This window comes from Girardinichthys multiradiatus, chromosome 8 (genome assembly GCF_021462225.1).
Source record: "Girardinichthys multiradiatus isolate DD_20200921_A chromosome 8, DD_fGirMul_XY1, whole genome shotgun sequence".
NCBI classification, from domain to species: domain Eukaryota; kingdom Metazoa; phylum Chordata; class Actinopteri; order Cyprinodontiformes; family Goodeidae; genus Girardinichthys; species Girardinichthys multiradiatus.
Window position 1 is genome coordinate 35,238,041 of NC_061801.1, and position 26,203 is coordinate 35,264,243.

General features: G+C 40.7%; 2 protein-coding genes and 1 long non-coding RNA gene across 17 annotated transcripts in view; all 3 read left to right on the forward strand.

Moving 5' to 3' along the window:
* Nucleotides 1–206: 206 nt before the first annotated feature.
* On the forward strand, nucleotides 207–9,239 carry LOC124872515 (bromodomain-containing protein 2-like). Of its 4 annotated transcripts, none has more exons than XM_047372631.1 (10): nucleotides 207–331; nucleotides 2,241–2,554; nucleotides 2,717–2,854; nucleotides 2,946–3,069; nucleotides 3,840–4,015; nucleotides 4,108–4,236; nucleotides 4,332–4,478; nucleotides 8,406–8,536; nucleotides 8,607–8,881; nucleotides 9,003–9,239. In XM_047372631.1, exons 2-10 carry the CDS (start codon nucleotides 2,360–2,362, stop codon nucleotides 9,107–9,109), a joined length of 1,422 nt encoding a protein of 473 aa, XP_047228587.1. In that variant the 5' UTR covers nucleotides 207–331; nucleotides 2,241–2,359; the 3' UTR covers nucleotides 9,110–9,239. The 4 variants fall into 4 exon arrangements, with proteins under 4 accessions (XP_047228587.1, XP_047228586.1, XP_047228583.1 ...); XM_047372630.1 differs by lacking the exon at nucleotides 207–331 and adding an exon at nucleotides 336–464; XM_047372627.1 differs by lacking the exon at nucleotides 207–331 and adding an exon at nucleotides 340–595.
* Nucleotides 9,240–17,649: 8,410 nt separating this feature from the next.
* The window catches only part of vav2 (vav 2 guanine nucleotide exchange factor), a 288,765-nt gene continuing 280,211 nt past the window's right edge, over nucleotides 17,650–26,203 (forward strand). For 4 of the 12 annotated variants that reach the window (XM_047372605.1, XM_047372614.1, XM_047372610.1 and 1 more), the window contains exon 1: nucleotides 24,757–25,964. In XM_047372605.1, the coding sequence (XP_047228561.1) occupies nucleotides 25,761–25,964 (204 nt within the window). In that variant the 5' untranslated portion in view covers nucleotides 24,757–25,760. Of the gene's footprint in view, nucleotides 17,729–24,755; nucleotides 25,965–26,203 lie in introns of those variants that run through there. The other 8 variants (XM_047372606.1, XM_047372608.1, XM_047372611.1 and 5 more) reach the window with 6 other exon arrangements.
* Nucleotides 19,387–19,697, forward strand: LOC124872530. The gene is made up of 2 exons (XR_007039315.1): nucleotides 19,387–19,430; nucleotides 19,564–19,697. It is a non-coding gene; the product is annotated as an uncharacterized LOC124872530 (long non-coding RNA).

A 26,203-nucleotide genomic window follows, 5' to 3' on the forward strand; every position in this document is an offset into this window, starting at 1 on the left:
TAATTAAAGATATCTCACATTGGTATTTTGCCTAGTCAAATATAATTAAACATATTTATATATAATATAATTAGAGATACATTTTCCTCGTCATAAATAAATTTTAGAGTGCGGTGAAGCCGATTTTATGTTGAAATGGCCTGCCATACCCTGCAACATACGGCGGCGTCCTGAACAAACGCCTGATCGCTTTACAATCATCGTGACAATCATCGATCTCATCTTTTAATAAATACAATATTTTCCATGACAGAGCCTGTTCTAGACACTCCAGTTCAACAGGTGGCGGTGTGAGGAGTGAGGCCCCTCCCTCTCGCCATGTCAACAACAGGTCAGGAGATTCCAGTTGTTTCTTCTGCTGCTCCCTAAAGTAAATCTAGTTAAGTTCGCGTCGGTCAAAACTCCCCTGAAGTGGAGAACTATTGGAAAGGCAATTTAACGTCGCTTCACAAGAAGAGGAATTTGTAAACTCTTTATATTTTTGTTTTCTTAAACCGTTATTTTCCTGGTCAGCTGCACTGAAATTAGAAGGGGATATTTTTGCTTCGTTTTATGAAAACACGAGGATTCAGCGTCAAGACATCTAAAATAAGAAGTCAGCTACCTCAAGACAAATAACGAGTTTTTCATATATATATATATATATATATATATAAAACTTATCTGTACCTTAGTGTGGCTTTACTTTGCCAGTCAATGCCACTGAATGAATACTAGCTAGCGAGTTGAACAGTGATTCTTCTTTGAAACTGTGTGCTAACGGTGTCTGGCCTGCCAAAGCTTTTCGCTGTGGGAACATGAAGCAGTTATCAGTAGTTCAAGAGTATTTTAGATATTTTTACTACACTACGCTGTTTGTCGCTCAGTAAACGAGTCTACCCTTTCATTAACCGTTGATAAACCCTTATGGTAACTTGTTTGCAAACTAAAACTTTTCTGCTTTTAAAACCCCCAGTGTTGATAATCCAATAAGTTGTTTTTGTCACGTCTGCCACTTTCTCGGTGTTTTTGATGCTTTTGTAATGTGACACATCCCCTCACTAAGCATCACACTACAAAGCTGAATATTTAAAGTGGTATTTTTTGCCATGAGGGCCAAAATTGTCAAGTTGAGAAACTCTTGAGAGATAAAAAAGGAAAGCTACTTTTCACAGTTGGTAGCACTGTTGCCTTGCAGCAACAAGGTCCTGGGGTCTTTCTGTATGGACTTTGCATGTTCTCCCTGTGCATGCGTGGGTTCTCACCGGGTACTCTGGCTTCCTCCCACAGTCCAGAGACATGCCTGTTAGGTTAATTGGTAACTCTAAATTGCCCTTAGGTGTATGAATGAGTGTGTGTGGTTGTTTGTGTGTTGCCCTGCGATGGACTGGCAACCTGTCCAGGGTGTACCCCGCCTCTCGCTCATAGACTGCTGGAGATAGGCACCGGCTTCCCCTTATGGAAGAAGTGGTATAAAAAATGACTGACATTTCATAAAATATATATATTTTTTGTATCTGCTCGATAATATACTTAAAATGCAGGATTTTGATGTAACGTTTATTGAACTGTCTATTTGTAGAAAAGAAATCTGTTAATCAGTGTTAAAGGTCTCACATGATCGTCTTTTTAAAAGATATGATTTCCCAAATTTTGGGGTTTGATTGTTTTTGTTTTTTTATACACTTAGCTACTCTAATTAGTAAATGGGGTTCTACTTCCAAAAAAACTACGTGTAAAAATGTGTTTGTAACTCGGAAGTCTCCTCACACTGCTCTTCAAAACAATTATAGCAGATTAACCTAGTGTAGCAATCTGGTTCGCGTCAAATTTGAATTCTCGCTTTACTCTTAGTGTTGAAAATTATTTCCGAGTTTTGAAATCCTGCAGCTGGATGGTCTCACAAACCATACGTCATCACTATATCAATACCTGGAGCTGTGACACAGGCTTGCGTTTATGTAGGACTGTGAGTACCTCAGCGACGGGCTGACTTCAACCCCCCTCTCCTCTTCTTTTCTCTTTGTAAACGAATGGAAACGACAATATGACGCCTTAATCCCACCTTAAAGCACTTGATGAAAGGGTTTTTGATTTGGAAATGATCAATCTATAGAAAGATATAGATTTTGATAGATTGTTTTTTCACTGTAGTGTTTTAGCACAGTAAGTCAGATATGATGGGATCTCATTTGGTTAATTTGGGCTGTTAGCAGAGCAGTGCACAAGAGTGTTATAACTGTTTGCCATTTCATTAACAGGTTGTGTGGCATGAAAACTATGCACAAAGCAGGCTGGTGTTCCCTCAGAGTCTTCACTGAGCTGAAAGGCACACACCACCTAGCTAAGACTAGATAACCCTAACCCTTTCAACGACATCATGTCAGCTGACATTGAGCCAGATCCCAAAATGCTTGTGAACCCTCCGCCTCCTGAGGTGACCAATCTCAACAAGCCCGGCCGACAGACCAACCAGCTGCAGTACTTGCAGAAAGTGGTGGTCAAAGCTCTGTGGCGGCACCAGTTCGCTTGGCCTTTCTACCAACCTGTTGATGCAGTCAGTCTTGGGCTACCAGTGAGTAATTTCTTTTTTTCATCATGTAACTGAGAGATAAGAACTGATCTGTAGTGTTTATGTAATTCATATTTAGTCGTACCTGGGCAGAGTCTTTTAAGCACTGTAGGATTAAGCATAACATACAGTGAAATTTGTCCGACACCGCCCCTTTTTCAACAGGACTATCATAAGATAATAACAACTCCCATGGACTTGGGCACCATCAAGAAAAGGCTAGAAAACAACTACTATTGGAGTTCGACTGAATGCCTGCAGGACTTCAACACCATGTTCACCAACTGTTACATATATAACAAGGTTAGGAGCTTTGTGGCTTAAAATGTGTTGACTGTACTGATCCCCTTGAATATGTAAGTCCTAACAGATTTGTCTTAATCCTCCTGTGCAGCCTACAGATGACATCGTGCTGATGGCTCTTGCCTTGGAGAAGATTTTCTTGCAGAAGATTGCCTATATGCCTCCGAAAGAGGAGGAGATTATCAAAGGGAAAAGCAAAAAAACTACCACTTCAGGTAATACAGCTTCTGGGAGAGCTGTACATTCATGACTCCCTAAACTATTTCATAATTTGGCACATTCTAACTCTAAACATCAATGTATGTTATTGGGCTTTTATGTGCCAGACCAACACAAAGTAAGACATAGTTGTGAACTGAAAAGTAAAGGATGTGAGTCTTTTTTATTAAGAAAATAACATCTGAAAGGGTGGTGTGCATTCGGATGGTAAACCTCTGCCAGGTAACAAGGTTTCTTCCAGGATCGCCTTTTATTTAGCTCCATCCATCTTCCCATCAACTTTGACCAGGTTCCCTATCCATACTAAAGAAAAGTATCCCCACTGCCACCATCATTTTCACAGTGGGGATGGTGTGTTCAGGGGGGTGGTCCTTCAGTGCTAGTGTAATCTGACTAGAGGACCATCTTTTAATTGTTTGCTGTATCTCCTGCATGGCTTGTGGCAAACTAAATAAAACTTTTATTTTCCAGCTGCTTTTCCATAAAGGACAGATTAGTGGAATTAAATTACATACAGATGGACCCAATAACTGAAGGCAGCTGGTTGCAGGGAATTTTATTTAGGGTTAGAATAAAGAGGGTTGTGTATATATGTGCATGCCATTCTTTTCAGGTTTTTATTTTTGAACAGTGTTCACAATTACTACTACGCACTATTTTTGTGTTTGTTTATGGTTGTGTTGTGTCAAAATGTAAAACGTTCAAGGGGTGTGATTAGTTTTGCGAGGCATTGGATCAATATTATGACTCTACTTTGCTGGTCCAGAACCGGGAGGTCTGAGAGAACAGCTGAATTACTGCAGCGACATCCTAAATGAAATGCTGTCGAAGAAACATTCAGCCTATGCCTGGCCGTTCTACGAGCCTGTTGACGCTAAAGCTCTGGGGCTACATGACTACCACGACATCATCAAATACCCAATGGATCTTGGCACTGTGAAGGTAGATCTACTCTTTTACTTTTTATAGTGTTTGTTTGTGAATTTTAGAATAGTCATGGCTTCTCTTAAAAGATTTCTGTTGTTAATATGCAGAAAAAGATGGATGGAGGAGAGTACCAAGATGTGCAGCAATTCGCTGCGGATGTCCGCTTAGTTTTTTCCAACTGCTACAAGTACAACCCCTCTCATCACGGAGTCATTGGCATGGCCAGAAAGCTTCATGTGTGTTGTGAATCGTTATACATGTCAGAATATGTTTTAGTAATGCTCTATTTCATGCTCGTTTTCCTCTGCTCCTCTGCTTATGGATGCTGCAGGGAGTTTTCGAGCAGAGGTTTGCAAAGATGCCAGACGAGCACACGGAGGTTATCCCTCCAGTTGGCGCCATCAGCAGTTCGTCTAGTGTGGACAGATACGAGTCTGCTGAGGAACAGGCCCCCCAGCTTGCTGAGGCACAAGAGCAGGTGAGTTTCATCTGTGTTCAGTGGGGGGGTTAAGAAATATTAGTTTTCCATAAGATTTAAGATGTGACAATTATTTGATCCTCACTAATGCTCTCTTCAGTTCACCTCACAAAGCTATGGGATTTACAGGGAGACCTACAAGGCCATGGATTGTCTGATAGACCGGTTTTACATCGATTTGTGGATATGTTTTGTATATACCGTATTTTCCGCACTATAAGGCGCACTTAAAAACCTTTAATTTTCTCAAAAAATGACAGTGTGCCTTGTAATCTGGAGCGCCTTATATATGGATCAATTGGTTAATTGGTTGATCTAATACTGGTTGTACACGGCGCTCTGTCAAAATGTTTCAGTACGACTGGTAAACTACAACGCCGCACCACTTGCAGCATTACGGTGTTACGTCGATTCGCGTTTCCCCATCAGATACGGTTTCCCCAGCGTCTCCTTGCCGCTCACGCGGCAAAAAAGGCGCGTGCTTGTTGCAGGCTCGGAACCGTCGCGCTGTGCTCGCACCACAGGAGAACTACGGTAACTCTGAAAGCTCAAATATCGTGTTTCGGAGAAGTCGATCTACATTTGTTTAGCTAGTGTGTTGTTATTAGATAAACTAATATATCATCATTTTATAGATAGATAGATAGATAGATAGATAGATAGATAGATAGATAGATAGATAGATAGATAGATAGATAGATAGATAGATAGATAGATAGATAGATAGATAGATAGATAGATAGATAGATAGATAGATAGATAGATAGATAGATAGATAGACAGAACGACACATATTTATATACACACACACAGACGTGTATAGAGAGAGAGAGAGATATATAGAGAGATATCTCTATATATATATATATATATATATATAGAGAGAGAGAGATATACAGTAATGGGGGCGCTGTGCCAGTCCGTTGTGGTGAAGAGAGAGCTGAGCCGAAAAGCAAAGCTCTCAATTTACTGGTCGGTCTACGTTTCTACCCTCACCTATGGCCATGAACTTTGGGTCATGACCGAAAGAACGAGATCCCGGATACAAGCGGCTGAAATGAGCTTCCTCCGTAGGGTGGCCAGGCACTCCCTTAGAGATAGGGTGAGGAGCTTGGCCATCTGGGAGGAGCTCGGAGTAGAGCCGCTGCTCCTCCACATCGAGAGGAGCCAGTTGAGGTGGCTCGGGCATCTATACCGGATGCCTCCTGGACGCCTTCCTTGGGAGGTGTTCCAGGCACGTCCCACCGGGAGGAGGCCCAGGGGACGGCCCAGGACACGCTGGAGGAGGTGTCTGGAGAGAGGGACGTCTGGGCGTCTCTGTTGAGTCTGCTGCCCCCGCGACCCGGTCCTGGATAAAGCAGAAGACGACGAGTACATAGTATATAGATATATATATATATATATATATCTATACACGTCTGTGTGTGTGTATATAAATATGTGTCGTTCTATCTATCTATCTATCTATCTATCTATCTATCTATCTATCTATCTATCTATCTATCTATCTATCTATCTATCTATCTATCTATCTATCTATCTATCTATCTATCTATCTATCTATCTATCTATCTATCTATCTATCTATCTATCTATCTATCTATCTATCTATCTATCTATCTATCTATCTATCTATCTATCTATCTATCTATCTATCTATCTATCTATCTATCTATCTATCTATCTATCTATCTATCTATCTATCTATAAAATGATGATATATTAGTTTATCTAATAACAACACACTAGCTAAACAAATGTAGATCGACTTCTCCGAAACACGACATTTGAGCTTTCAGGGTTACCGTAGTTCCCCTGTGGTGCGAGCACAGCGCGACGGTTCCGAGTCTGCAACAAGCACGCGCCTTTTTTGCCGCGTGAGCGGCAAGGAGACGCTGGGGAAACCGTATCTGATGGGGAAACGCGAATCGACGTAACACCGGCTACCGTAGTCAGGGGCGTCGCCGAAGTAATAGCGGTAAACACCTGTACTGTGCTTACTCCTAGTCCAACACCACTTGTGTGTGTATAACGACCCCAAAATGGCACCTTTCAAGAGACACGCTTACGATGCTGAGTTCAAACTCAAGGCTGTCAGCTACGCAGTCGAACATGGGAATAGAGCAGCAGCGAGAGAATTCAACATTAATGAATCAATGGTACGGAAGTGGAGGAAGCAAAAAGATGACCTGTGCTAAGTAAAGAAGGCTAGAAAGAGTTTCCGAGGGAATAAAGCGAGATGGCCACAGTTAGAGGACAAACTCGAACAGTGGGTTGTTGAACAGAGAGCAGCAAGTAGAAGCGTCTCTACAGTCACTATTCGTATGAAGGCAACAGCGCTAGCACAGGACATGAACATCAATGAATTTCAAGGCGGTCCTTCTTGGTGTTTTCGTTTTATGAAAAGACGTAATCTCTCCATCCGCACACGAACTACCGTCTCGCAGCAACTGCCAAAAGATTACCAAGAAAAGCTGGCCACGTTCCGCGCATACTGCAAAAACAAGATCACTGAAAAGAAGATCCGGCCAGAGCACATCACCAACATGGACGAGGTTCCACTCACTTTTGATATTCCCGTGAACCGCACTGTGGAGAAAACGGGGACCAGTACGGTGTCAAACGTTTGACTGCAGTAGCTTCTATTCTATGCGCCTTATAATCCGGTAGTTTTATTTACAATGTGATGGTATTTTAAAGAGTTCATGATTCCATGAATTCCAACAAAGTTTCCAGAACCGAAAATGTCCCACAGTATTTTCCACTGCACATATTCACCCTTTGTTTTAAACCCAGACCTACCTGGAGTATTTGTTGCTAAAAATCTCAATTGTAGCCTCAGCTGACCAAAGCAGTTCATCTTAAAGTTCCAGTGAAGCTTAGCAAACTTCACATGTTGAAGTTGGTAAAGGACTAAATGGGCATTTTACTGGCATTCCTCAAAACCACCATTTGGCATGTAGATGGTGTCTAATGGTTGGTATGGAGACTCAATGATCCAAAGATGCTACTCTTTGATGTAGCTCCGTCACGGTGATGTGTGAGGAGTCATTTATGTTTTTGACATGTTGTTGTCTTTCCCCTTTTAAAGGGTGGCTAAAAGACATAAGCCTCTGTTCACCTGGGTAATAAATATGACATGATATTAAGTCATGGATTCCTAACATACATTTTGTCAGTCATTTTGGTTTAAAACACTTTTTTAGTGTCATATTTTCTCCACTAGTTTTCAGCATTAGATAATATCACGGCAGTAAAACGTACATTTTAAGGCTTTTTGCACATCTTTACCAGGGTGCCAATAAATGTAGAAGGTACTATTTGTAACATGTCTTGCCTTCCCTTGCAGAGGTGACCCTAAGCCGCTTTCACACGTGCACTTAAATGTTCTAGACATGTTCCTGATTGGTGAAATGTGTCAGAACGAATTTCCACAACAACCACTTTGGACTCCTTGAAGACATTTTCCGCTCGAGTTAAATGTCTGGAATATCAGCGGGTGAGATGATGCAAATGTAGCATCAAATCACGCGGAGCCTTTACTGCGAGTTAGCCAACGTGCTTTCAGATACAAGCAGCTGCTTTTATCTCTTTTCTGCTCTCCTGATTTGTTGATCTCTGCTTGTTTTTTTGCCAGGATGGATAGAGTAAAAACACATGTAGAACACTGATTGATAAACACAAGAAACTTTATGTGCTGGGGAAGGGTTGCAAAAAAACTAACGGTGTACTTTTTGCATCGTGTTGGACAGAAAATGTCCAAACAAAACCTGCCAGAACATTCTCTAGTACTTCTCTGGTATTCATGCTTCTTTTTTGGCTACCCTTGTTTTCAACACATTTGGCTTCTTGGTGCTTTTAATTGTTTTGGTCCTTTTTAAAATTAATTTGACCACATAAGAACCTTTCTGACCGTTTTCTGTCTAGCTAAAGTCTGTTAATGAACAGCCTGCAGCCCTTTCTCAAGCCCCTCTGAGTCAGCCAACACTGAGGAAGGAGACTGACAATGTAGAACATGGCAGAGACGTCCCTAAACATGCTTCCAACTCCACCATTAGGTATGATTGTTGACTTATTGGTATTTTTATACATTATATACAAGCTTTCACTCATTTTTCATAATTTTAGGGGTCCGTTGAAAGGGAACAAAGATCGGGGTTCAGGTGATAAATCCTTGCCGATGACATTTGAGGAAAAACATCAGCTGAGTCTCGACATTAACCGGCTTCCCGGCGTGAAGCTGGCCCGCCTGGTGAAAATCATTCAAACACGGGAACCCACCACATGCAACACTAACCTGGATGAGATTGAGATCGACTTTGACGTACTGAAGTTGTCCACTCTGCGGGAGCTCCAGCGATATGTCAGATCTTGCCTGTTCAAGAAATTCAAAAGATACCAAAGTAAGTCCAAAACGTTGGTACAAACCTTTTCTTGAATCATTAAACAAAAATATTTTAGTTAACATTAGGAATGTCTATCATTATCTGATTTATGATGCTTTGTTTCAATTGATTTCACCAGAGAAGACCAGCCAAAGTGCCTCTCAATGCATCAGCACTAACAGCAGTTTATCATATTCTCCCACCCACACCTCCACTGACTCCAGTTCAGAAGACACTGACTCATAATCTTTGTTGTTCTACATTTTAATTTCTTGTTCTGTTGACCAAACATTGTTACATGTTCACTGTATTTATTTTTCTATCTTGTTCTGTATGTATTTTATATGTTGAAAATAAACCTTTGTAGTTTTTTGTATTCAGTGTTTTTTTTGTTGTTTTTTTTTGTCTTATTTCTTTATCTCATCGTACTCAATACTTCTGAAATCTCTTGAGAATCTTTTATTCATTCTTTTAACGTTGACTCAAGAAGCTCTGCTGTAGTGCTTTTAGGCTTATTGGCTGCCTTTAACCAGTAATCATAAAGTTGTGGTGTCATGTTTGGAGCGTGTTGTGGATATTAAAGATTGATCTCTGTCTTGGTTTAAAGCATCTCGCTGGCAGAGGTTTTCCTGTTTGCTTACAGGGTGTCTCAGCATTCTATATTTGGTCCATTACTGTTTTATCTTTATATACAGATGCATCTCAATAAATTGGAATATCCTTAAGAAGGTTGTTTAACTAATTCAAAAGGTGAAAATTATATTGTCATTATTTAAAGAGGTATTTCTATCAAGAGGTCAAAAATATTTATATAGTGTACAAATGGATGATTTTTGTTTTTTACAGACCCACTGCCAGTCATTCATTCTAAACATTTCCTGTTTTGGGTTTGTTAGTGTACAAATGTCAGGCTGTCCCCTCTTCAGGTTGGAGGGGAGTTCCTGCCTCAAGTGGAGGAGTTTAAGTATCTCGGGTCTTGTTCACGAGTGAGGGAAGAATGGAGCGGGAGATCGACAGACGGATCGGTGCAGCTGCCACAGTAATGGGGGCACTGTGCCGGTCCGTTGTGGTGAAGAGAGAGCTGGGCCGAAAAGCAAAGCTCTCAATTTACTGGTCGGTCTACGTTCCTACCCTCACCTATGGCCATGAACTTTGGGTCATGACCGAAAGAACGAGATCACGGATACAAGCGGCTGAAATGAGCTTCCTCTGTAGGGTGGCCGGGCACTCCCTTAGAGATAGGGTGAGGAGCTCGGCCATCCGGGAGGAGCTCGGAGTAGAGCCGCTGCTCCTCCACATTGAGAGGGGCCAGTTGAGGTGGCTCGGGCATCTATACCGGATGCCTCCTGGACGCCTTCCTCGGGAGGTGTTCCAGGCACGTCCCACCGGGAGGAGGCCCAGGGGACGGCCCAGGACACGCTGGAGGGACTATGTCTCTCGGCTGGCCTGGGAACGCCTTGGGCTCCCCCTGGAGGAGCTGGAGGAGGCGTCTGGAGAGAGGGACGTCTGGGCGTCTCTGCTGAGTCTGCTGCCCCCGCGACCCGGTCCTGGATAAGCGGAAGACGACGGACGGACGGTTTGTTAGAATTAACAAAATGATTTTGTTTCTAAATTTCATATATATATATAGTCAGTCATTTTCTACCACTTATTCCATAGTGGGTTGCAGGGGAGCTGGTGCCTATCTCCAGCAGTCTATGGGCGAGAGGCGGGGTACACCCTGTCGCAGGGCAAGACACAAACAACCATTTACACACTCATTCATACACCTAAGGGCAATTTAGAGAGACCAATTAACCTAACAGGAATTTCTTTGGACTGTGGGAGGAAGCCGGAGTACCCGGTGAGAACCCACGCATGCACGGGGAGAACATGCAAACTCCATGCAGAAAGACCCCCGGTTGGGAATCAAACCCAGGACATATATATATATATATATAACTACTTAAAATAACTAAGATTGCATGTAAGTGTATCAGGTGCACATGATTAACATTTTTACTTCGAACTTTGCATCAAACATTTAGATCACGGTTAAGGTGAGAATGAATTCAATAGTTGGACCAAAAGAGCTGTTGGAGGCCTTCAGAGAGAAGACTGTAGCTGCTTGTGAAGTTTCAAAGAGATTTAAAGAGGTTTCAAAACAATCTGAAATCCGCTATTCCACTGGAGTGAAAATCGTGTAGAACAGCAACTTGCTTGTGTCAGGCTGTCCGAGCAAGTTCTCCATGAAAGCAGACCGCAATATGCTGAAATACGTCTCCAAACATCCAGATGTCATCACAGGACCTACACCAGGCTCTTGCAGCTGCTTATGTAAAAGGCATGGTGGTACAATCAGAAATAAATCGCAAACGTTTAACTTTCATGGGAGGCGTACAATGAAGAAATCTTTGATCTTTAAAGGCCAAATTGAAGTTTGCCAGAGAGAACATAGAAAAAGACCAGAACTTCTGGAACAATATTTGTGAGGTATATAAGTTTAAAAGTGGATTATGTGGACACCAGAACAGAAGACATGTTTGCCATAAACCAGCAACAGCATCCCAGGAAAACAACCTCATACCAACTGTGAAGTACGGAGATGGAAGTTTTGGAATGCTTTGCTTGCAGCAGGATCTGGCCAGCACACCATCACAGAAACCAGCATAAATTCTACCGTGTACCAGAGAAGGATGGAGGAAAATGTGAGAGCACCTGTAAAAGGAAATAAAGCTGAAGCAGAACTGGATCCTGCAACATCACAACCCAAAACATAACAGTCAAAAAACAAGAACTGACTGAGAATTAAGAAATGGAAACTCCTGGGCTGAATCAATGCCCAGATCTTTATCTCATTGAGTAAATGCAATTCAATCAGGTTATTTACCAGAGTTTGAAAAAGGGATTAGACTTCAAAATGTGAACATTTAAAAAAACATGTCTTGAATGGGTTTCACTTTTTGAATTTAAATTCTGAAATATATGACATTTTCAGTGATTTAAGTTCCACCCATAAATTGATGTATTTCAGATCCGTTCCATGTGCACATTACAACAGGCAGCTGATGCCTAGAGAATCTAATAACACCATATTTTCTCACCTTCTGCAAATGGTTAGACTGACAAAAAGCTGCAGTAAATGACACATTAGCTCTGCTTCCAGCAGGCCTGCCAACTGCTCTGGACAAACTGGCACGGTCCGGTTCTGACAGCTGGTCATTCCACCAGTTTCTGCTCCACTGGATCTCAGCATGCGCATACTTAGAAGTGGTCCATATTTGCAGTTGGGAAGGTGTACATAAGAAATGTGGTAGTGAGGTGCTGGCTGAGAGAAGATCGAGCAGTTCTGGAGTCTGCCAGCAGGTGGCCATCATGGATCATCTTTGCTTTCCTTAATGGCCTTTGAAATAAACAGCAGTTGGTCATAATGACTTTATTCGATGCATTTCGATGTTTATTTATTTTTTTCAAATCGACATAACATATTAAGTCCAGCTTTAAATAAAGACAAAAATGGTTAAATTAAACATTTGTTATATAGAAGAAATCCTGCTCTCCTTCCTTGGTGCATCCTGCAGGGTGATTCACTCTTCACTCTGTGACCCGAATTCCCATCATGCCATATGGAACATGCCATCCTGCAGCACACACCAGCCTCAGGCCATTATTGATCAATTTCACACCACCAGTGACAAAAAGTCATTTCTCCCATTGCTGGCCTCAGTGTAGTAAAATAAAAAGGGACCACACATGCAACTCTGCAAACACAGGGTGCACAAGACTGACTGGCTTTGATTAACTCGTGTCTGCTTTTCCTTTCAACACCCCATCCAAAACCAGTGGGAAACAAATAAAACACAATTAATGGGGGCTTTATGTCAATGTTGCTCTGTATGGAGATCTACTGAAAAGAATGCCGATGAATGCACTTCTGTTTGGTGCTCCGCTCATGCTAATGTAGCATACATCAGGAATCTTAATTGAAAATTAGCTGATACTGTTCTCTAGAAAGCAAGGGCCTCTTCTGTTTAATATGCTCAATTTGTATGAGACTTTATGGTGCTTATTAAGGTATTCCAAAGCCATTACTTGCGGGCGGAGAGGTTTTGCTGAGGTGGATCTTTTTATGTGTCACATTCACAGAGTATACCCACTTCAGGAAGCTTTCAAGGACAGGAAGTGAAGAAGTCACCATTTTCACTGAAGCAGCGAAGCTACACCTCTTGCCTGAATCTGTAGCTGCTTTTCTTTTGCTGATAAGTTTTAAACACAGTTTTTCATGCCCCATCTCTTTGTCAGGCATGACCACAATGGGATAAATGTTTCGGAAATTGATTGAAGACAGCAAACAAAAAGCATCAGTGAGTTGCAAAATAATTTATTTTTTGGTTTGCTTGTAGTTTATTCTGTTTGTGATTCATTTTTTATGTGTTTAATCATTTTTTATTTAATTAAACTGTGATTTAGTTATTAGGTTTTTTTCCACCTATTTATTTATTAAACATTATTTGTTTAGTCTTTTATTTATTTATTTATTGGTGGGTGTCAAATTTAATTTTATTCATTTCAATTCATCCATTTATTTATGTTTGTGTGTATTTTCTTTCTTTCTTTCTTTCTTGTTTAGTTCTTCACTGTATTCTGCATGCCACGTGTAAAGATCCATCACTCACTTCTAACACTGTAATAAAACTTCCAATCATGGATGAAACCAAGGGGCCACAAATGAATATCCTACTGATATTTCTCCTGAAATAATTTGGCCATGATGTATCTGTCTTTATAGGATTTTGATTGTTTACTTTTAATAGAAACTGTTGAGAGCATCATATGTCATAATTGCTTTAAAACCACAGTCTGGTGGTGGTAAAAGCCACAAAATTCCTTGGAAATCACTGCATGTCAAATCTCTCTCTTCCACTGACACTGATTCCCTGTCAGCATGGCAACACAGCTTCCTCTGAGCAAAATGCCTGCATGGAGACTTATAGGCCATGTTTTAGGCTCATAGGGCTGTAAAAAAAAAAGTCCTTAAAGGTTAAGTGATCTCATGGCTCTGTGGCCACACTCAAAGAGTATTTATACATCACAGATTTTACTGTGCAAAGGCCACCCTTTTATGCAACTCCCTTGTCTTCATGAGAATAGTACTGCATATTGAAGCTCACAGTTAAATGTCTTGCTGTGATATAATGAGGTGCATTTAAACACAGCCTCAGTTCTCATTAACAGTCATTTTCTGTGGTGATACCAGGGCCTCTTAAATGTCATGCCTGTTGGAAGTTCAGAGAAGCCTTCACAAAGGGTTGTAACATCACGGAACCACAACGCAGAGAATGCAAAGCACTTGAGATATTCTCAAGTGCTCACATCTGTTGCCTGGCAAAGAATTCATGCCTCCTGAACTTTTTCACATTTTTTCGGTTACAGCCACAAACTTCAATGTATTTCCATGAGATATTATCTATTGGACCAACACATACATGGTTTTCAAAACCATTTACAAATAAAATCTGAAAAGCTTGTTGATATTAAGCCCCCTATACAGTGATACTGTGCTGGATTACAAAACATTAAGAGCGCAACTGCAAACCTACAAGCTATGGCTTTCTAGCTCAACTGACAGACAAGGCAAGGAGAATATTAACCAGAAAAGGAGCCGGGTGGCCCATGGTACCTTTGGAGGAGCTGCAGAGATTCACATATTAGGTGGAAGAGTCTGTTGACAAAACAACCCGTAGTTGTGCAGTTCACAGATCTGGCCTTAAAGGAAGGGTGGCAAGAAGAAAGCTGCTGAAAGACAGCCATAAGAGGTCTCTTTATGTTTGCCACAAACGATGTAGGACACACAGCACATTTTGGACATTTTAAATGCAATATATATAACCTAATTTATCAATAATGTAGTACATTTTTGAGCTAATTATGTAATACGTTTTGGCATTATTGATGTAGCATTAAATAAGTGTTTTGAAAAATGTAATAACTGCAGCTAATAATGTAATAATGCAAAAAGAAAAAAGGGACGACACGTCTTGGACACACATATTCGTTTATTCAAGGATAATATCATGCAGGACTCTGTCCTCAGTTATGGTTGTAAGACCTAATTTGAGAATTATTTGTTGAGCTAAATCAGTATTTAAAATTCTGTTTATTAGGTTAAGTATGTAAATAATTAACTTTATACTGTCATTTTCAATAAATTAGAATATGTGTTTCAATGATACATGTTTGTCAGATTTAGCATATTTTTTGAAATTAACAACCTTTAAGCAAACCTTTCAAAAAAAACATCTTTCTGTATTACAAAGGTGTTTTTATTGGTCTGATGTAACATTCTAATCTTAAATGTCATGTTTTCATTAGCTGTAAACAGAAAATTCTCATGATTAACATAAATAAAGGCTCGAAAACATCAGTGTGTTTTACATAATGTGTTTCACTGAAATAAATTAACTTTTCAACAAATTTACTGAATGAGTTCGTATATGAATAAAAATTTGATGAATTATTGTGAAGTGCATTTGGCATTGAGATCATTTGTAGAAATGTGCTAGATCTGAGGTAGAGAACATTAGCAAAATATTATTATTATAGGTTAAAAAATGTTTTTACATTATTAAAAAGTTATTATGTAATTGAGTCATTACATTCCTGCTTGCTACAAGGTGCTCTGGTCAGATGAGACCAAAACAACATGCAAAAGGATTTGTGTGGAGGAAATCTAACAGTTTACATCACCCTAAACACACCATCCCCGTTGTAAAAAATAATGGTGGCAGCATCATGCTATGGGGATGCTTTTCTTCAGCAGGGACAGGGAAGCTAGTCAGAGTTAATGGGAAGATGGAAACACAGGGTAGTCCAGGACGGCCACCTGTTACCGTTGGGGTGTGACATTTTGGACTTTGTTTGTGGTTTTGTGTTTTGTTTACTTTTGCTAGATGTTTCTTGTTTGTTGTTTTGTATTCATGTTGTTTATTGCTTTCTGTTTTCTGACAGTTCTGGTTTCCTTCTGCCTCCCAGTGTGTTCTCCTCTTGCCCTTAGTTCCCTTGGTGTTGCTTTCCTTTTTATGTAGAATGGTTTCCTTATTATTATTATTATTATTATTATTATAGTTCTCTGGTTCACTAGCTTTGCTCTCGTTTTATGTTCATGTTTTAGTATTGGTTCCTTTGCACTCTCCCATTTATTAGTTTATTTTCTGTTACTCCTCTCGTCATTTGTTTTCCTCTTTTAGTTATTAATTACTCGGTTTTAGTTCCCTTTACATTCTGTTGCGTTCTGTGGTTCAGGTTGACCAAAGCACAGAGAAGAGCTAGGCAGCAGCGGGTTTAAAGGAGCTTTCTTCTTTATTTTAAGAATAATCAAAAAGTTTTCCAAGCGTAGCAAGAACGGAGCAAATCACTGCAGGCACAAATAATCCAAAAACGTACAAAGTTGAAACTGCTGGAACATAGTAATCGAAGTACTAAGGCAACGGTAGGTGCACGGTGTTGAGAACGGAGTTGTAATGGAGGAACCAGCAAGGAACAAACAAAACTGGAGAGCTTATGAACAGAGGCAAGTGAGGTATGAACCAATGAGACACAGAGGTAGGTAATCAGAGGAGAATGGAGAACAGGTGTGAACCAGGCTGCAGAGAACTGAGGGAGTATGAATAGTGGTTAAGGAGACCAAACTAGAAAACAAAGGGGACATAAGACATAACTTAAAGAGAACTGACTATAAAACAAAACCATAAGTAAGTACTGCATAAACAAGAATCAGGGAACCAGAACTAAAGGAAGCTAAGGACAAAGATAAATAACCAAAGAAACATAAGAACCTAGAAAGAAGATTAACTAAAGTAAACAGAGAAACTAGAGGGAACAAAAGAACACCATAACCAGAGATTTGACTAAAGAAACCAAAAGTGTGTACAAAAGTAAACAAAACAATACTGACTGGAAAGGAAACAGAAAATAAACTAACAAGAATGCAAAGGAACAAATACTAAAACAGAAATAAACACAAGGATACTAAAAGAGAAATTAAACTAGAGAATCCAAGGAAGACAAAGAACTATATTTACAATACTACTACTACTACTAATAATAATAATAATAATAATAATAATAAACCATGCAAAATAATAAGAAAACAACCATAAAGGAACTTAAGAAGGAAAACCCTAGGAGGAGGTAGAGGGAGAAAAAAAAACTAATAAACATGATACAAAAACCAAAAAAGAAACATCTAAGCAAACGGTAAACAAACACAAAGCCACAAACAAAGTCCAAGAAACGTCACACCCTGACACATTCATTGTCCCTCTTAGCTTTGTTCCTCTAGTTTATCTTTATTCTCCAGTCCCTCCTTTATAGGTTAGCTTTAGTTATTGTTTACTTTTATTCTAGTCCTCGTTTCCTCTGCTTCGTTCTCAGTTTGTTCTATCAGTGTTGGTTTAGGTTTGTTTACTTTTGTAGTCAGGGTTTCTTTATGGTTTCTTTTTGCTAAGTCCTTAGATCGTAGGTTGTTGTGTTCCCTCCAGTTTCTCTATTTCCTTTAGTTCATGTTTATTCTTGATTCTTATGTTTTATTTTATCTTGGTCTATAGTTTTGTTTAGGTCTGCTCACTGTCTTGTTAATTAGTCCCCTTCCTCATGTTTTAGTCTTTGTATTAGGTTAACCTGCTCCCTCTGCCTCCCTGTGTCCATGTCACACCTGTTCCGTGTTTTCTTTGATTATCTGCCCTTTGTTACCCTCTCATGTCTCTCTGTATATTAGTTGGGGTGTGTTCTTAGTTCCTCGCTGGTTCCTTCCGTCCTTCGTTCACCACTATGTTCTCATCCTCTGATCAAGTTCGGTTTTTGCCACGTTTCCTGCAGTGTTCACATGTAAGTCTTGGATTCCACTCATGTTTATACCTGCAGTGACTTATGCTATGTTTTGCTACGTTTTTGGAAAAGCCTAAGAAGAAAGATTGAGCCTTCCTTTAAGCAGGCTGCTGCCCAGCTCTTGTCTGCACTTTGGTCCGCCGCAAACCTCGACCGTGACATTTAGAGGCTACAGAGGCTTAAAGAGAAACAGCAAAATAACACTGTTCACCCATCTGAACTCACAATCTCCATGTTGAAATGTAGTGGTCGCACTATCATGTTGCGGGGATGCTTTTATTTAGCAGGTGCAGAAAAGCTGATCAAAGTCTTACATTCCAGTTTGAGCACTAATAAGACTTGAAAGATCATTTCCTTTTCCTTTATGTACCAATTATGCTCTAGTTTGCATTAGTCTATAACATAAAATATCTATCAAATACATAGATGTTTGAGGTTGTACCATAACCAAATGTGAAGAAAGCTAAGAAACATGAATACTTTTGGAGGGTACTGTATGAGTCATCTAAAACAGGTCTGCTTGATCACATTAATGGAGAAAGAACAGCTTTGTTTTATGCCTGAAGATAAATTGGGTAAAAATGTTTCATCCCAGTGGGAATCTGGGAGCTGGGCAAGCGCAATGTTGAGTGAGCAGAGAGAGTAATGAGACATGAGAAAGGTTGCTTAACCATGAACAGGTGGCATCCTGATGTTAGTGGCAATTAAGTATTTAATTGACCAGTTGTGATTGTTTGATTTACAAAAATGACATTTCAGCAGAAATGGAAGAGCAAAAAATCCAACCTCAACGATCCGAGTACTAGTGGGATATTTGGAGAGAAAAGAGGAATAGTAAAATGCTGTCGACTGTGCTAAATCACAGCAGGGATTGCTGTGTCAATAATAGATTTTAGAGAGATTTTATTTTATTTTTTCCAATAATTTACATGAAACAAAAAAAAAAACCATATTGAACTGTTAGGTGAAAGCTGAAACTCAAGCTTGCATGAGCTGATATTTGGAACACTTATCAGCTCATGCAGAAGCAAGTTTGAAATACCCAGCAGCACCGGCATTCAATAGCCTCCTGAACTAAAATCCAATGTCTCTTGTTGTGGGTCCAGTAACACTGCAGGGCAAAAAAGTGTAGCTCTGTGATGTATTATTTGGCTGCTTCTTGTGTCTTAAAACAACACTGTTGGAAGATTGGGTTGATTTTGTCAGCCTTTGCACAAGGTGGAAATGGGCCTGCATATGCTTGAAATATCTGACTGAGTTATCTGTTGCCTGCTGAAAAAAATCTTGGCTCTGATCAAGAATCTCTTAGACCCCTTAATCACAGACAGCATGCATAGTCTACAAATATCATAAAACAGGGAATTAGAATTTAAACAAAATATTATTAAACTGCGGGCTGCATGGTGGTGCAGTTGGTTGCACTGTTGCCTTGCAGATAGAAGGTCCTGAGATCGACCCTTGGGTCGGGGGTCTTTCTGCATGCAATTTGCATGTTCTCCCCGTGCATGTGTGGGTTCACTCTGGGTACTCTAGCTTCCTTCTACAGTCCAAAAACATGAACCTTAGGTTAACTTGTCTCTCTGAATTGTCCTTAGATGTGAATGGGTGTGTGCATTGGTGACCTGTCCAGGGTGTACCCTGCCTCTTGCCCATAGACCGCTGAAAACAAGCACCAGCTCCCCCGTGACCCTGTACGGAAGAAGTGGGTATAGAAAATGGATGAATGGATGGATATTAGATAGATATTAGACCTTGCAGAGTTAAAATACTTGCAAATTTCTTTATTCAACCACAAACTTTGATGTATTTTATTGGAATTTTATGTTTTGTTATAGACACGGATCCAGTTTTGGGATCGACAAGGACTTTTTCTGGCATGCGTCCCGAACAACCAGGGGGCCTTTACAGTGGCTCTCAAAAGTGCACACACCCTGTTACAATACAACCTCTTTGTCATGTCAAAACATGATTATGACCAGTCATTTCTAAACACTTTCCACATGGAATCTGACATTTATCCTGTACAATTCGAATGAAAAACAAACAAATTTCTTAGAAAGGAAAAAAAATATAGAAAACATTAATAACTTGGTTGCATAACTGTGTACGACATTAAATTAATCAGAATCAGAAAAGCTTTATTGCCAAGTACGTTTTTGGACATACAAGGAATTTGTTTTGGCGTAGTTGGTGCAATACAATACAAGTTAAACAGTATAAACATATCTACAATATAATATAAATATATGTGCACAGTTTTAAGTGAGTGAGAGTAAATAATACTTATAATACTTAATAATACTTTGTTGTATCATCTTTTGATTCAGCTTCAGTATTCAATCTTGAGTTCACATCTGCCATCAATTATAGTGAACCTGATCAACCTGAAATAAAGTTCAAATGTCCTGCTGACATTTTCACGTTTGCATCTTTTAGCTAAAGCCACATTTTGCCTCCTGAGATTGATGGGGGTAATATTGGTGGGCTGACATCAATCCCTCATTTCATGTAAATCATGAAATAAAAGGATGATCTGAAAATGGCTTTTGATTTGATAAAAACTGGACATTTTTCAGACATTACTGAAAAGACAAGATGGTGATGGTCAGTGAGGCTAGCAAGAAGCTAACAGCAATGCTGAAGGAATCGCAGGAATTTCCAATAGAGAGTAGTTGTGCTCTATATGTGACAGTTTTTTTTATTCTCCATGTATCCAGATTAAGGAGTAGCACTGTGAAAAAGAAGCCTTTTCTTCAAAAAAACAAAAACTCCAGGTCTGACTGAAATCTCCCAAAACCTTGTAGGAAAATGTGTTTTGGTCTAATGAAACCAAACCTGATCTTGTGGGCCACAATTCCAAAAGGTTAAACCTGGTGATGGCAGCATCATGCTCTGGGGTATGTTTCTTTAGATGGTACTGCTTATGTTTTGCTAAGGCGAATGAATTTATGACCATTCCCAATACAAATCATGTTTAACTCAAAACCTTAACATGTCTCCTAGAAGATGAAGATGGATTTTATTTATCACATTGGGTCCAAGCAGGTCTATATATATATTCATGTCATTTTTATATTCTAGATTATGACAAAATAGCCACTGCTTTGATGACTGCTTTGATCTTTTGGCATTCTCTCCATGAGCTTCATGAGGAGGTCACCGGAAATGGTTTTCCGAGGAGTCTTGAAAGAACTTCCCAGTTGTTCATTGGGAAACAGCCAGAGGTTAATATTTCAGTCATTACAGCTTAGGCGGTTACTTTAAGGATTCTAAAATATGACATATTTAAAGTTATTTTTGGTTTGCTAAATAATTGCATATGTGTTCATTCACTGTTTTGATGCCTTCTTTTTTTTCATGAGTATTTACATTGTACGTAGATTTTCACTGAAGGCATCAAACCTGTGAATGAGCTCAAGGAATTATTTAGCAAATCAAAAATTGCAAAAGATTCTTCAAAGTAGCCTCAGTTTGCTTTGATGACTGAAATATTAACCTTTGTCTTTCTCTCAATGCACATCTGGGAAGTTATTTCAAGAAAATAATTTCAGGTGACAACCTGAAGCGCTAGTAGAGAATAGTAGGAGTGCAAAGCAGTAATCAAAGCAAAGGGTGATTATTTTGAAGAATCAAAAATATAGAAGAACACTTTTTTTTTTAACCCTTTTTTGCATAATTCCATGTGTTCAACAGTTTTGATGGCTTCAAATAAAGAAAACCATTAAATGAGAGTGTATCTAAAACATTTGGCTGGTAGTGTCAATATGTATATACATATATATACACTGCTCAAAAAAAAAACAAAGGGAACACTCAAATAACACATCCTAGATTTGAATGAATGAAATATTTTCATTGAATACTTTGTTCTGTACAAAGTTGAATGTGCTGACAACAAAATCACACAAAAATCATCAATGGAAATCAAATGTATTAACCAATGGAGGCCTGGATCTGGAGTCACACACAAAATTAAAGTGGAAAAACACACTACAGGCTGATCCAACTTTGATGTAATGTCCTTAAAACAAGTCAAAATGAGGTTATTTATTGTGTGTGACCTCCACGTGCCTGTATGACCTCCCTACAACGCCTGGGCATGCTCCTGATGAGACGGTGGATGGTCTCCTGAGGGATCTCCTCCCAGACCTGGACAAAAGCATCCACCAACTCCTGGACAGTTTGTGGTGCAACATGACGTTGGTGGATGGAGCGAGACATGATATCCCGGATGTGCTCAATCAGATTCAGGTTTGGGGAACGGGTGGGCCAGTCCATAGCTTCAATGTCTTCATCTTGCAGGAACTGCTGACACACTCCAGCCACATGAGGTCTAGCATTGTCCTGCATTAGGAGGAACCCAGGGCCAACCGCACCAGCATATGGTCTCACAAGGGGTCTGAGGATCTCATCTCAGTACCTAATGGGAATCAGGCTACCTCTGGCGAGCACATGGAGGGCCATGCGGCTCTCCAAAGAAATGCCACCCCACACCATTACTGACCCACTGCCAAACCAGTCATGCTGAAGGATGTTGCAGGCAGCAGATCGCTCTCCACGGTGTCTCCAGACTCTGTCACATCTGTCACATGTGCTCAGTGTGAACCTGCTTTCATCTGTGAAGAGCACAGGGGGCCAGTGGCGAATTTGCCAATCCTGGTGTTCTCTGGCAAATGCCAAGCGTCGTGCACTGTATTGGTCTGTGAGCACAACCCCCATTTGTTGACGTCGGGCCCTCATACCATCCTCATGGAGTCGGTTTCTAACCGTTTGTGCAGACACATGCACATTTGTGGCCTGCTGGAGGTCATTTTGCAGGGCTCTGGCAGTGTTCCTCCTGTTCCTCCTTGCACAAAGGTGGAGGTAGTGGTCCTGCTGCTGGGTTGTTGCCCTCCTACATCCTCCTCCACGTCTCCTGGTGTACTGGCCTGTCTCCTGGTAGCGCCTCCAGTCTCTGGACACTACGCTGACTGACACAGCAAACCTTCTTGCCACAGCTCGTATTGATGTGCCATCCTGGATGAGCTGCACTACCTGAGCCACTTGTGTGGGTTGTAGAGTCCGTCTCCTGCTACCACGAGTATGAAAGCACCACCAACATTCAAAAGTGACCAAAACATCAGCCAGAAAGCATAGTTAATGAGAAGTGGTCTGTGGTCACCACCTGCAGAACCACTCCTTTATTGAGTGTGTCTTGCTAATCGCCAAAGATTTCCCCCTGTTGTCTATTCTATTTGTACAACAGCGGTGAAATTGATTGTCAATCAGTGTTGCTTCCTAAGTGGACAGTTTGATTTCACAGAAATTTGATTTACTTGGAGTTATATTGTGTTGTTTAAGTGTTCCCTTTATTTTTTTGAGCAGTGTATATACAGGTCCTTCTCAAAATATTAGCATATTGTGATAAAGTTCCTTATTTTCCATAATGTCATGATGAAAATTTAACATTCATATATTTTAGATTCATTGCACACTAACTGAAATATTTCAGGTCTTTTATTGTCTTAATACGGATGATTTTGGCATACAGCTCATGAAAACCCAAAATTCCTATCTCACAAAATTTGCATATTTCATCCGACCAATAAAAGAAAAGTGTTTTTAATACAAAAAACGTCAACCTTCAAATAATCATGTACAGTTATGCACTCAATACTTGGTCAGGAATCCTTTTGCAGAAATGACTGCTTCAATGCGGCGTGGCATGGAGGCAATCAGCCTGTGGCACTGCTGAGGTCTTATGGAGGCCCAGGATGCTTCGATAGCGGCCTTTAGCTCATCCAGAGTGTTGGGTCTTGAGTCTCTCAACGTTCTCTTCACAATATCCCACAGATTCTCTATGGGGTTCAGGTCAGGAGAGTTGGCAGGCCAATTGAGCACAGTGATACCATGGTCAGTAAACCATTTACCAGTGGTTTTGGCACTGTGAGCAGGTGCCAGGTCGTGCTGAAAAATGAAATCTTCATCTCCATAAAGCTTTTCAGCAGATGGAAGCATGAAGTGCTCCAAAATCTCCTGATAGCTAGCTGCATTGACCCTGGCCTTGATAAAACACAGTGGACCAACACCAGCAGCTGATACGGCACCCCAGACCATCACTGACTGTGGGTACTTGACACTGGACTTCTGGCATTTTGGCATTTCCTTCTCCCCAGTCTTCCTCCAGACTCTGGCACCTTGATTACTGAATGACATGCAGAATTTGCTTTCATCCGAAAAAAGTACTTTGGACCACTGAGCAACAGTCCAGTGCTGCTTCTCTGTAGCTCAGGTCAGGCGCTTCTGCTGCTGTTTCTGGTTCAAAAGTGGCTTGACCTGGGGAATGCAGCACCTGTAGCCCATTTCCTGCACACGCCTGTGCACGGTGGCTCTGGATGTTTCTACTCCAGACTCAGTCCACTGCTTCCGCAGGTCCCCCAAGGTCTGGAATCGGCCCTTCTCCACAATCTTCCTCAAGGTCTGGTCACCTCTTCTCGTTGTGCAGCGTTTTCTGCGACACTTTTTCCTTCCCACAGACTTCCCACTGAGGTGCCTTGATACAGCACTCTGGGAACAGCCTATCTTTCTGTGTCTTACCCTCTTGCTTGAGGGTGTCAATAGTGGCCTTCTGGACAGCAGTCAGGTCGGCAGTCTTACCCATGATTGGGGTTTTGAGTGATGAACCAGGCTGGGAGTTTTAAAGGCCTCAGGAATCTTTTGCAGGTGTTTAGAGTTAACTCGTTGATTCAGATGATTAGGTTCATAGCTCGTTTAGAGACCCTTTTAATGATATGCTAATTTTGTGAGATAGGAATTTTGGGTTTTCATGAGCTGTATGCCAAAATCATCTGTATTAAGACAATAAAAGACCTGAAATATTTCAGTTAGTGTGCAATGAATCTAAAATATATGAATGTTAAATTTTTATCATGACATTATGGAAAATAATGAACTTTATCACAATATGCTAATATTTTGAGAAGGACCTGTATACTACCAGTCAAATGTGGCGTCAGAAAGCAACAAAAAACCTGCAGTGCGCACGTTTAACCTACAGGGGGCGATAAACAACTCAATTTGCCAGTTCTAAAACATTGTAAAACTCCCATGTCTTTTTTTTTTTTGTATGGAGCATGGAATCACTTTGGGAACGTCGGGACAAGCTGTCCGAGTTATAAGTTTGCAGGAGATACCACCGGGAAACTGTGAGGTCATTTTATCTCCCGGGTCTGGAACGAACCTGAAACGGTGAGGGGGGGAGCGGAGGGGCAACGGGTCAAATGTGAGCAGTGCGTTGAGGTTGGGACCACAGAAACATCTCCATGCCAAAGGGAACCACTTTAGCGAGTGACCTTCGATTCGATTCATAGTAACAGAGACGTGACGTTTACCGGAGCTAAATGTAAACACAAGCCCTTCTGTTTTTTGTTTCCGCTGCTGGAGAGCGACGTCTAGGCTGTAGTCTGCGCTGTTGTTCTCAGCCTGCTCTCCGTATCGTCACTTCTTTCTATATTTTTATTTTCATGCTGAGAAATACTGAAAGTTCCCGTTTTTTCTGCCGTTCAGTTGTGACGAAACGTAAGATGCAAATGCGGTAAGTGACTCCGGGCTTTCTTCAGCATTAAACGCGACTTCTCCACACTGCACAGATTCTCTGCTGTTTGCTTCGCTGGATTATCAAACCGCTGCATCCAGCTTTTTGTTTTGGGAACTGGATTTGCTCAAAGAAACTTTTTTTTTTTTTTTTTTTTTTTTGGTTGTTTGTTTTGAGAATGAAGAGAAGAAAATTCTCCTGAATTTTGTCTCTTTAGCCTTCATGTTGGAAACACGGGAGAGCTGACATGCAGTGATACAGCCCAGTGTCTTAACTGCTGTTTAACCTAAAGTTGTGACATCACATCATTACAGAAGTAACAGTGAATGATCAAGACACCCAGAGCCCAAAGGAAACCGACCACAGTGCCTGCTCTTGCGCCGAGAAACGCAGCTCTCCGCCGGCTGTAAAGCAGTTCCAGTACTCGGTCAGTTTGCCAGGGGAGTCTCCGGAGCAGAGATGGAGGAGTGGAGACAATGCGGGCGGTGGTTGATAGACTGCAAGGTCCTGCCCCCGAACCACCGGGTCGTGTGGCCCTCAGCGGTCGTGTTCGACTTGGCACAGGCGCTGCGGGACGGGGTGCTTCTGTGCCAGATGTTGCACAACCTCTCCCCCGGATCCGTGGATCTGAAGGAGATCAATTTCAGACCCCAGATGTCACAGGTAAGTCTGTGCAAAACAAACTTCAAAACCAAAAAGATGATGGGGTTTTGGTTTACGCCCCAGGCTCTTGCCTTGTGATTGTGCACACACTCATATTGAAATGCTGTACATGCAGGTGCATCTGGCTTAAAGTGAATTTAGTTCACCAATTCAATTCAAAAAGTGAAAATTATATTTATTACACACAGAGTGACATAATTCAAGCCTTTAGTTCTGTTAATTATAATTATGAATTACAG

Bases quoted from the DNA above. Each gene is read 5' to 3' on its own strand.
- LOC124872515 (XM_047372631.1), top strand. From the start codon at position 2,360: ATGTCAGCTGACATTGAGCCAGATCCCAAAATGCTTGTGAACCCTCCG. The intron at 4,237-4,331 runs GTGTGTTGTGAA...TGGATGCTGCAG, and splicing joins GCATGGCCAGAAAGCTTCAT to GGAGTTTTCGAGCAGAGGTT. The intron at 8,882-9,002 runs GTAAGTCCAAAA...TGATTTCACCAG, and splicing joins GAAATTCAAAAGATACCAAA to AGAAGACCAGCCAAAGTGCC.